The 12,495-nt window shown below is 46.4% G+C and overlaps 1 protein-coding gene across 8 annotated transcripts in view; it reads left to right on the forward strand.

Annotated features, from left to right (window-relative positions):
- The window catches only part of LOC147102091 (lysine-specific demethylase 2B-like), a 207,464-nt gene that overhangs the window by 110,341 nt on the left and 84,628 nt on the right, over positions 1-12,495 (forward strand). For all 8 annotated transcript variants that reach the window (XM_085964271.1, XM_085964272.1, XM_085964273.1 and 5 more), the window contains one exon: positions 674-1,407. In XM_085964271.1, coding sequence (XP_085820397.1) covers positions 674-1,407 — 734 coding nt within the window. The remainder of the gene's footprint in view (positions 1-673; positions 1,408-12,495) is intronic.

The raw sequence follows: 12,495 nt of genomic DNA on the forward strand, positions 1-12,495 counted from the left end.
GAAAGTGCACCATTTTGTACAATGCAACAGTTTTACCAACAGAAAGGAGAAAATCATGGTCTGTCTCCTATTTCTATCCTGCCTAGACTTGCCTTGCAAAGTTGTTCCTTATGGCAGTCTTTTAAAAATAAAATAACAAATTGAGAGAGAGCAAATGAGTGCATAAACCAACATTACATTTTTCTCTTCAGTTTCTTGTTCCTTGTCGAGAGGGCCAGTAAGTAAAGTAGATCTTATTGAAACTGCTTCAGTTGTATTTACTTTGGCTCAGTTGGCAGCCTCTGTGGCAAAACGTAATGGGTTGAAGCCACAGTCCAGCCCTTGAGCAGAGAATTTTCGCCAATACTCCGGTGTGCAATATGTCAACATTTATTTTGGCAGGAATTCCACATTTAAAAAAATTTTCAAACTCAAAATTTGTGATCTTTAGTCAAAAGTAGGAGTCCAATCTTCAAGCCTACCTCGAGGGCTGGTCACTTTTTAGCACAATGAACAAAATTAAATGGAAGAGTTCCACTCTTTGGAAGTGGAAGCAATTGGCTGTTTAGTCATTTGAGGCCTACTGTAACTATTATTAAAATATTTTTAAAACTTTTGCAGGGTTATGAAGTTTTGTATTTGAAGGTTTTGAATTTTTTTTAAAACTGTTTTTAATTTGATTTTTATTCTTTAGAAACGGAAAACTACTCCTGATTCTGAAGAATCCAATAAAGCAAATCACCTTGAAAGATCAGAGCATGCAGATAGGATAGAACGGATACGACAAATGATGAAACGTGTCAACCGAAATGAAGCTACCAGCTCTAGCTCTAGTTCCGATTCTGACTCCGATTCCAGTTCTGGTTCAGAATCCAGCCTACAGAGATCAGCAGGAAGCAGTGGGGGATCTAGTCCAAGGTCCATTGCAAAGGAAGATAACCAAAGGTCAAAGCTCAGAAGGCTGTCTAATGATATTTTTAGTGAGGAAGATGATGAGGAAGAGGAGGATGAAGATGAAGAGAATGCAAGAAACACAAAATCCAATTTTCTTTCTTTGGGCTCAAAGGTTCGAGAAAATAACTATTATTCCTTAAGAGGGGAGAATATTCAAAAAAACTCGTTTAGAACAGTGGAGGTTTCATTGAAGAAGAAAAATGGACCATCCAGTCAGCTTAGTCACAAGGTCCTAGGAGGTTTGCCTCGCCCTCAGATACTAAGCAAACTCCCTGTGCAGTCTCCTCCTAAGCCATTTCAAATGGAGCGGCATGTGGTGCGGCCTCCACCTGATAGCCCTGAACCTGATTCTCTACCACTGGCTGGTGGCTCAGAACATGTGATGCAACGGGAGGTGTGGCTAGCAATATTCAGGTACCTCAGCCATCGGGACCTATGCATCTGTATGAGAGTGTGCAAGACCTGGAGTAAATGGTAAGTGTCAGTAATGTGAGAAGTGTATTGTAAATGCTGAAGTTCTTTCAAATCACACACTGGCGCAGAGTTCATTGCTATTTCTCAGTTCTTCCCTATCCGTGAAGAATTATAATTCTGGCAATTAATTTACTTTCTCATGCAATTAAATGTAGCCACAAGTTTTGTGAAAACAAAAATTAAATGGGCCTCCATTTATTAGAGGTGTTGAAGTGACAGTACAGTTGAAACCTAATGAATGCCTAACTAAATTTGCCTAGACACTATTTTACAATTTGGTTTTAGATTGTACAGGATTCTGAATTGTAATATAACAGGGGAATTCACAGGAATATTATGTTGAAATTCTATCATTTTGAATGTTAATGTAACAAAAGAGGCAAACATAAATTTATTTGGATACAGACCTACCACTTAGAACCCTCAAAGATCTGTAATTAGATTTTTCTTCCAGCCTATATAGGCTGGGAAATTCTGCGTGATAAATTTAAAGTAGAAAGTGCTCTGTTACTATGGTATTCAAAATTATTTGTTGCATAGCAACAACCTCTAGCAATCAAATTGTGGAGTTTAATTTATCAAGCAAGCGTTCTAATCAACATCAAAAATGAGGGCATGTTGTATTATGAATCTTTTCAAAGATTTAACAAGCTAGAAATGTAATTATCTGTTCAATACTGCAACATATCCAAGTACACACAACTGACATAAATCTATTTATGGTGTGTGTGTATATACGTTTGTAATTTTTAATGACTCAAATTACAAGTTTCATAAATACAGATAAAAATTAAAAATAATCCATGTTTCTATATTAATATAAACTGTGGGGAAAACTGATTTGCACCACTTATAATAAACTGAACATTAAAATTAAGTTGCTGTATTAAAACTATACATGTAATATGTTTGTACCTGAGGGAATTGAACATTTTAGCTAGCCCATCTACCCCCCTCCTCCTGATTTCTCCCATTACTTTAACATCTACTGTTCCTGTTTTATAAGTAGAATAATTTCTTAAAGCAAATAGCGGTCTAATGAAATGATCTACATAAAGCTAAAGGCCTGCTTACTCATTCTAGGACTGAAGCTCTACCTATTTTACTGTCAATTGAAAACAACTGTAAACTTTCATGGTGCTTAGTAGGTAGCTGTAAGTCAGAAGTAAAAACCTGCTCTTAACGTGAAGTGGTTTTACTCTTGGGGGGCCCTGCTTTCTCAGTAGAGGTTGAGCAATCGGTCTCTGTTGAAGATGGCCAGTAATGGCTTGTTTAGCCTGTACACTCATGTTCACAAATGTGACTGAACAGTGTAAACTTGAAACTGAAACTATTAATAATAGTAAATAGTTCAACAGATACTATGACTGACAGCTCCCTATATCTGATTTTTCTGCTGCAAAGCAGAATTCAGGAGGTTCGAGCCCTGTGCTGACAAACTTTGTACAGAGTTCTGTAGATAAGTCTGTTTTTGTAGATTTTTGTTCACATGTTCCAAGTTACAATATATACTCGAGCATATTGAAGGAGCTCTTTCAGTCCAGTTACATTTGTCTCGTGAAACCGCACAAAAGCTTTTCTCATCTGCTGATTTATTACATGCTTCCGTATGCTTTTAAATAACTTCTGTAAACAAGACAGCTATGTTCCTTATCCTACCATTGGCTAATATCTGGCTACTGTGCCAAAGGGCCAAATGGCCTCCTTCTTCTGTTGGAATTGCTGAACAGTTCTGAAAGGTTACAGGGAAATAGGATTAAAATAGACACTCCTACTGATTCTATGATTCAATGAGTAACATACATGAATATTGAGCTATTAATCATTTGCATTCCTAAAGGTACTTGTATGCTTCTGGAGTCCTTCTGGAGTTGAATGCTTTAAATCAGTGATGGCCCTGGTTTTTTCAATGTTATGGCCTTGGAGATTTGGAAAAAGGCTGTTCTTGGCACAGTTGCCTCTTTACTGGATAAATCCTAAATCAGAATACTGTTTTTAGCTGGAGGAAATTGCGCTCACTGTCTCATAATTGCAGAAATACTCTTGCCTTAAGGGTATGAAGGAGGCTCTGTGGATAGGGAGGTAGTGGGGAACTAAGGCAACGAGGGAGTAGGAGACTCTCATCTGGAAGGGCGGCTGTTTGTCAAAATTATGCCTGGGCTTGTAAAACCCTTTGCTGATATTACAGAGGCAAGCAGCCACGTGATATTGGTCAGTTTTATTACGTTTACCTGCAGATAAATTGACCGGTTTATTTGCTGAGCGATGACAATAGTAGTGCTTAGACAATCCTTTATTTAGAAAAAAAAATTGATCATCACTTCCAGAAACCATGCATTAAAAAACAATAGAGTATGTTAGATGGGAGCAAGCAATGAGAAAATATCATTTAAATATTCAATTACATGGTTCCTGGTTTTAGTAGGAGTCAGCAGAGAGGTTGTGGCCCAGGGAACGAGCAGAGAGCACAAGTGGGCTGGAGCAGGCATGAGCCTGAGAGTGGGGCCTTTTGCATATTAAATATCCCCAGCCAGCTGCAGCTTTTGTTTAGATTGAATATTCCTCATAGAATCCCCTTTGGGCACAAGAATGTTACATTACTATGGGCAGGTGTGAAGGCATGGGCAGGTGTGTGCTTGGTCACACCTTCCTTGGTTGACAACTTATTAACAGATAAACAAGTAGTGTCAGTTCCATCATTATACTGTATCTCAGAGGGTTTTGCAATTTCCTGCCTCTCCCTAATTCAGGTTGTTTGGTAAAGCACTTCAGAGTTAAATAAAGTTGAGGTCCTGTGACTTTAATGGAACTATCAAAATATCTAGTACGATAGCAAAATACTGCGGATGCTGAAAATCCGAAATAACAACAGAAAATGCTGGAAAAACTCAGCAGGCCAGGCAACATCCGTGGAGAGAGAAACAAAGTCAATGTGTCAGGTCGAAACCCTTCATCAGGACTGAAAAACACAGGAAATGAAACAGATTGAAAGGCCAGTTTGGGGGCTGGGAAATGGGGATGAGAGAACAAAAGAGAAGTGAAGAGACATTAAGAGGTATTCAAAACGAGACGAGATGGTGATAGGACTAGTGGAGACAAAAGACGGCTCTAGATTAGGTGTGAAATGCGCTGGCAGAATGGGAGACAGCTGCCATGTGGGAGAGAGGAAAAAAAAGGGGGAAGGGCACAAAACAAAGGTGTGGATAAAAAATATACATAAAAATGTAATAGGGGCCGAGGTTATGATCTGAAATTGTTGAACTCGATATTGAGTCTGGAAGGCTGTAAAGTGCCTAATCGGAAGATGAGGTGCTGTTCCTCGAGCTTACGCTGGGTTTCCGTGGAACAATGCAAGAGCCCGAGTACAGTGAGGTCTGAGTGGGAATGGGGCGGTGAATTAAAATGACAGGCAACCGGAAGCTCGGGGTCACCCTTACGGACTGAACGGAGGTGTTCCGCAAAGCGGTCACCCAATCTGCGTTTGGTCTCCCCAGTGTAGAGGAGACCACATCGTGAGCAGCGAATACAGTATACTAGATTGCAAGAAGTACAAGTAAATCGCTGTTTCACCTGGAAGGAGTGTTTGGGGCCCTGGACAGTGGGAAGGGGGGAGGTATAAGGGCAGGTGTTGCATCTCCTGCGCTTGCACGGGAAGGTGCCAGGCGAAGGGGAATGGGTGCTGGGGGTGATAGAGGAGTGGACTAGGGTATCTCGGAGGGAGCGGTCCCTACGGAATGCTGAAAGGGGAAGGGAGGGGAAGATGCGTTTGGTGGTGGGATCACGTTGGAGGTAGCGGAAATGGTGGAGGAGGATGATGCGTTGATTGTGGAGGCTGGTGGGGTGAAAGGCAAGGACAAGGGGAACCCTATCGTGGTTCCGGGAGGGAGGGGCAGGGGTGAGGGCAGAAGTGCGGGAGATAGAACGGACACGGTCGAGGGCCGTGTCAACCATGGTAGAGGGGAATCCTCGGTTGAGGAAAAAGGAAGACATGTCGGAAGCACTGGTGTGGAAGGTGGTATCGTCGGAGCAGATGCGGCGGAGACGGAGAAACTGGGAGAATGGAATAGAGTCCTTACAGGAGGCGGGGTGGGAGGAAGTATAGTCCAGGTAGCTGTGGGAGTCACTGGGCTGGTAGTGAATGTTGGTCAATAACCTATCCCCAGAAATGGAGATGGAGAAGTCGAGGAAGGGAAGGGAAGAGTCGGAGATGGACCATGTGAAGGTGAGGGAAGGGTGGAAATTGGAGGCAAAGTGAATGAAATTGTCTAGTTCAGGGTGAGAGCAGGAAATGGCACCGATACAGTCATCAATGTACCGGAAAAAGAAGTGAAGGAGGGGACCCGAGTAGGACTGGAACAAAGAGTGTTCCACATATCCCACGAAAAGGCAGATCATAATATCTAGCTGGTGGAACAGGATTGTTGTGCATTTTAATGTTTAGGTTTTAACTTTAGAAATGGATTTGTTCCAAAGATCTCGCCTTTTATCACCACAAAACAAATGGTCTTGTCCATGCTGAACTCAGTAGGGACACGTTAAGAGTGTCCAAGTTTTTCAGTCTGTGGCCACTTAGGTGAGTACCATGGATCCTTTGAATCTTGTTTCCATTAGTTTTCACACATCTCAAGCTGTGATACCAATGTATTTCAACTGTTCATATGTAGGATTTAACCGCCAATGAGGTGTCTGCACTAATTGCCATGACCGTAGGCCTGAGGTGCCTGTAAGCTGTAACTTGCACATAGCAGGTCTACACAGTTAGGATGGTCTTTAAGTGAAAATACGGTTTGTGCTTGCTCACTGTTGTTTTTCCATCTGGACCATGAGCTGCAGTGGCATTTATAGAAGCTGTTGGAGCATGGAATGCTGTGCCACAAGGCGTGGTGGAGGCAGAGATCATTTGCATCTTTTATGGGAAACCTGCATAAATATTTGAAACAGCAGAAGATACAGCACTATGGGGAGAGCAGTAGAACTAGTTTTGGATTGCTCTAACAAAGAGCAGCACAGGCATGATGGGCCAAATGGGCACCTTTCATTCTGTAAACTTCTAGGGTTCAATGGTTCTAAGTGGCCTCATTAGTGATAGCAGAGTCAGGAGATTAGCCTGTTGCAATATTTAATGCACGTACCCTACCTACCCTTGAGAGCTGTGTTTTCCATAATAAGACTGAGCTGCATCTAGCTGTATGTGTGAATTTACACGATGGTATGTGTGTCAGCTGGCTGGCAGAGGGCAAATCAGAATGATGACGTGTGCATCTTCATCACCTTGATTCTGCTGAAATAATGCTCTATAAATTGTGCCTCTAAATAGCACACTTTCAGATGGTGTACAGTATAAAAGTTAGAATTCCACTAGTTTAATTGATCTTAAATGACAAAATGCATTTTAACTTGAACATTACTGTCATATCATTGATGTCACTGATCAATGTGGATAATTGACCAGTTTAAGCTGCTTTTATTATTGGTGCAGTTTTAGTTTGGATCCTGGGAGACTGGCATCCTTGAACTGGTTCCTGGCATGTATAGTACAAATCTGGCTTCCCATCCTAGCCACAGAATCCTAGACCCATCTTTCTGTGGGTCTATTAATCTGCTGCCAGGATAGGGGCACCAGATTCCATTGGGAAGCCAGCTCAAGTACACTGGTCTCCCAGAATCTGAACGAACACAGCACCAAATAGAAAGCCAGTGTTAGACTGGCACTTGTTTAGGTCATATTCCAGGAGGCCAGTGTCTATTTTCTTTATACCACTGGCAGAAAGGTAGGCACACAAAAACTTGGCCTACAATCCTGCCTAGAAAGGAAAGGACCTGAATTTATATAGAATCTTTTGTGACACCCAAAAGCACTTCACAGCCAATGAAGTACTTCTGAAGTGTTGTAAAGTAGGGAAGGGAGTTGGGTCTAGTAGTGTAAGCTCCAGGAGCTGGTTTACAGATCTCTTGGAATTCGACCTAAATGAATATCAGTGGTTGAACTGTCAGTATAGGCTGGTAATTCTAGTTGAACTTGCTGTGTCATCCTTCATTACAGACTTTTAGCAATGAGCGCAGTGCTATCACAATATCAGTGACAGGGTGGTCAAACTTATGGAAAGTTTTAACAGACTCCAGAGAGATGCCAAGATTCTGTAATGGGAAGCAAGACCCAGCAGAAACTGCTCTATTTATAGCTAACGTTCACTTAGTTTTAATCAAATTTCCTTCATTTGAATACTGTTAATTTCACTTAAGTGATCCTTGGTTAACTAAGTATATATGCTAAGTAATGAAACATCTCGTATAATGTGCTTGTTATTGTGATCATAAAGAAGTGATTTTTGGATTTAAAAAGCCCTATTTTAACAATGACAGTTCACTTAGTCTTTGAAAGACTTGCGAGTCAAAGTGACTGAGTTCTAGTTTTAAAAACCATTTCAAATGGAGGCTTTCACCTTTGCATTGCGATTGTGTATATAAGGTGTGATTTGATAGGGATCAGTGTCATGTGATTAAATGACAGTTGCATTATATTGGGGGTGGGCCTTGCTGACTATATGGTTCACAGTGGATTGTGTTCCTTTGTACCAGTATTGCATTTGCATGGAATTGAGCACCAGTCTGTTTATCTTAGCATTGCATAACAAAAAGTTAATGAACCAGCTGTTCATTCCTGTTGGGTAGCTATTTTCAAAATCTATGTTACCTTATATTCCATTATATAAGATTTTTAAAAATGCTGTTCTAAGGTATGGAATAGGACAACACCCTGATAATCATTCAAGATTAAAAGAGGAGGACCTCGGAGGCAGGCTAAAATTGCCTTCAGTATTTCCCTATCCCCAAATGCTAAAGTTGTTAGATCTATTCTCTAGCTGTTAAGGGAATGATAAATTACAATTTTCATAACTGGTCAGCAGGCTGCTTGATTTTTCCAGTTGGAAGAGTTCCAATCTGTTGACGTCAGCAAGTGTATTTTGTAGGAGCACATACGGCACCATTTCCTCCCCTTAATATTGACCCCAGAGTGATTTTAAAAAGTCATTATTGTGCAGCTCAGGTTTATACTCGTCAGGTTCAGATGAGGTAACTGATATACCTATCAATTCGTCCAATGAAAAGCGACGAGTTAAGAAAGTAACTATAGGTTTTTATTGACTAAATAACAGAGCCCACCCTCGTGGGTGATCGGATCCAAGAAGGAGGAATACCAGCCAGTCGACCACCTTTATACCCGGGCAGGTAGGCGGAGCCATGGGCGGAGTCGGCAGTGGTCAGCCCAGGTATAGCAGCGTGACAAGAGGCGACCTCGTACAGTGATACAACAATGTGAACAGTGATAACTATAGGGAAACGATCTAACAGTGATAACTATAGTGTAACGATAGTGAACGGTAAAAGTGGTTTACCACATTCACCCCTTGTTTAGATTTGAGTCCGGCGGGGTGAAGTGTACTACCAGTTCTGGTATGTCAGTCTGTCCGGAGGCCTCGTAAGCCTGTCTGATCGTCGCAGCGGCGGTGTTGCGTTCTCCGGTGTTAATGCTGGCGTCTGCGAGGTAGGCGAAGGCTCTTGGGGTTCCGGCGTACCGTCTACCTGGGCTGGAATTGGGGGGGTGGTGGGGGGGGGGTAGCGGTGGTGTCTCCGGAGTGCCCGAGGGTGCGAGGTCTCGTAAGGAGACTGTGTCCTCCCGCCCGTCTGGGTATGCCACGTAGGCGTACTGGGGGTTGGCGTGCAGGAGGTTCACCCTCTCGACCAGGGGGTCCGTTTTATGGGCCCTCACGTGCTTTCGCAGCAAGACAGGCCCCGGAGAGGTCAGCCAGGTTGGTAGCGTGGTTCCCGTAGTCGACTTCCTGGGGAAAACAAACATTCGTTCATGGGGGGTGGCGTTAATGGCAGTGCAAAGTAGTGACCGGGTGGAATGCAGCGCCGCCGGGAGGACCTCCTGCCAGCGAGAGGTTGGGAGGCCCTTAGACTTTAAGGCTAAGAGGACGGCCTTCCATACCGTCGCGTTCTCTCTTTCCACCTGGCCGTTCCCTTGGGGGTTGTAGCTGGTGGTCCTGCTAGTGGCGATGCCTCTCGCTAGTAGGAACTGACGGAGTTCCTCGCTCATGAAGGAGGCGCCCCGGTCACTATGTATATAGTTTGGGAACCCGAACAAGGCAAAGAGGTCGTTCAGGCATTTAACGACCGTGGTGCTGGTCATGTCTGGGCAGGGGAAGGCAAAGGGGAAACGGGAGTACTCATCAACAATGTTGAGGAAGTACACATTACGGTCAGAGGACGGGAGGGGCCCCTTAAAATCGATGCTCAAGCGCTCGAAGGGGCGGGTGGCCTTGATCAGGCTTGCTCTGTCCGGCCTAAAGAAGTGCGGTTTGCACTCGGCACAGGTCTGGCAGTTCCTGGTCATGGTCCTGACCTCCTCGATGGAGTAGGTCAGGTTGCGGGCCTTAATGAAGTGGTAAAGCCTGGTGACCCCGGGGTGGCAGAGGTCGTTGTGGAGGGTCTGAAGTCTATCAATTTGCGCGCTGGCGCATGTAATTCGCGATAGAGCGTCAGGGGGTTCGTTCAGCTTACCAGGCCGGTACAAGATATCATAATCGTAGGTGGATAGCTCGATTCTCCACCTCAAGATCTTGTCGTTCTTGATTTTACCCCTCAGCTTGTTATTAAACATAAAAGCGACCGAACGCTGCTCGGTGAGGAGGGTAAATCGCTTGCCTGCGAGGTAATGCCTCCAGCGGCGTACCGCCTCCACAATCGCCTGGGCCTCCTTCTCGACCGAAGAGTGTCGGATCTCAGGGCCCTGTAGGGTCCTTGAGAAGAAGGCCACCGGTCTCCCCTCCTGGTTGAGGGTAGCGGCTAGGGCGAAGTCGGATGCATCGCTCTCCACTTGGAAGGGGATGGACTCATCCACTGCGTGCATAGTGGCCTTAGCAATGTCTCCCCTGATGAGGGAGAAGGCCGCACGCGCTTCTTCCGTAAGGGGGAAGGAGGTGGACTTCATGAGGGGTCTGGCTTTGTCCGCATAATTCGGCACCCATTGGGCATAGTAGGCGAAGAGCCCCAGGGTTCTCTTCAGCGCCTTTGGACAGTGGGGAAGGGGTAGCTCCATGAGGGGACGCATTCTTTCGGGATCGGGGCCGATGATTCCGTTCTCTACTACGCAGCCGAGGATGGCAAGGCGCGAGGTGTTAAACACACATTTCTCCTTATTGTAGGTGAGGTTCAGCCGTTGGGCCGTACGGAGGAATCTTTCCAGATTAGCGTCATGGTCTTGCCGGTCGCGGCCGCAGATGGTGACGTTATCTAGATAGGGGAACGTGGCTTGCAGCCCGTTCTGGTCAACCATCCGGTCCATCTCCCTTTGGAAGACCGAAACCCCGTTGGTGACGCCGAAGGGGACCCTAAGGAAGTGGTAGAGGCGGCCATTCGCCTCGAAGGCGGTATACTGGCGGTCCTCGGGGCGGATAGGGAGTTGGTGGTAGGCCGACTTAAGGTCGATGGTAGAGAATACCCGGTATTGAGCAATCTGATTGACCATATCAGATATGCGGGGAAGGGGGTATGCGTCCAGCTGGGTGTACCGGTTTATGGTTTGGCTGTAGTCGATGACCAGGCGGTTTTTATTGCCGGTCTTAACGACTACAACCTGGGCACGCCAGGGGCTGCTGCTCCCCTCGATGATGCCCTCCTTCAGGAGACGCTGCACCTCAGAGCTAATGAAAGCTCTGTCCCCGGAGCTGTACCGCCTGCTCTTGGTAGCGACGGGTTTGCAGTCGGGGGTGAGGTTAGCGAACAGGGAAGGTGGCGGGACCTTGAGGGTGGATAGGCCGCAGGTGCTACGTGGTGGGCGATTTAAAGGCTGCTGGTTGTCGACTGTGAGCGGGGGGAGGGGTCCACCGTATGCTAGAGTGACGCTTTGGAGGTGGGATTGAAAATCCAGCCCTAGTAGGACGGCAGCGCATAGCTGGGGCAGGACGAGGAGTTTAAAGTTTTTATACTCCGTGCCCTTAACCGACAGGGTCACAACACAGTAGCCGCTGATGTCTGTGGCGTGGGACCTCGATGCCATCGAGATCCGGTTGCGCGTTGGCTGGACAGTGAGGGAGTAGTGGCTCACTGTGTCTGGATGTATGAAGCTCTCCGTGCTTCCGCTGTCGAACAGGCAGGTCGTGGCGTGGCCATCTACTTTGATGTCCATCATTGACTTGGACAGCTGATGCGGGCGAGCTTGGTCTAGTGTGACGGAGGCTAGTGTGTGGCTGAGCGGGTTGCTGTAGTCTGTAGGTGAAGCGGTCGTCAGGTCTGGAGGTAAGGTGGCGGTCGAGCGTGGTGGGTAAAATGGAGGCGCCCACGAGGTGGGGCAAAATGGTGGAGAAGATGGCTGCCCCCACAACCCACATGAGGCACTGCTGGCGTCGGTTGCCTGGATCAAAGATGGCCGCCCCCATTGCTCATCTGTGGCCTTGATAGAAGATGGCCGCCCCCACAGTTCGCATGAGGCACTGCTGGCCTCTGCTGCTCTCCCTCTGCAGGCCTTCGCGAAGTGGCCTTTCTTCAGGCAGCTGGAGCACGTCGCGTTTTTGGCTGGGCAGCGCGACCTCGGGTGTTTCGCCTGCCCACAGAAGAAGCAGCCGGTGGCCCGGTTGCGGGGGTCCGAAGTCGCAGCCGGTACTGGGGGTGGCGGTCCCGATCGGGTCCGGGACGCTGACGCTGAGGTAGGTCCCGGGGGCGGCGCTACGAGGGATATTGCGGCCGGGGTCGGGCCCGAGTCCCAGAGTCGCGAACTGTACCTGGAATACACCTTGAGGTCCCGCTGGGTCACTTCTAGGGAGTAGGCCAAGGCTGCAGCTGTGTTCAGGTCGAGGTCCTTTGATTCCAGCAGTCTCTGCCGTGAGTAGTCGGACCGAAGGCCTTTCACGAAGGCATCACGGATGTTATCTTCAGTGTTTTCTGCAGCCGATACTGCTTTAAAGTCACAGTCCCTGCCGAGTGTTCGTAGCGCCCGTAAAAATTCAGCTACAGACTCTCCTGGCTGTTGCGGGCGGGATCTTAGGAGGTGTCTGGCATACATGGAATTTACCGGGCTCCGGTACT

Source organism: Somniosus microcephalus, chromosome 22 (assembly GCF_052327205.1).
Source record: "Somniosus microcephalus isolate GS21.2 chromosome 22, FLI_Smic_1.0, whole genome shotgun sequence".
NCBI lineage: Eukaryota > Metazoa > Chordata > Chondrichthyes > Squaliformes > Somniosidae > Somniosus > Somniosus microcephalus.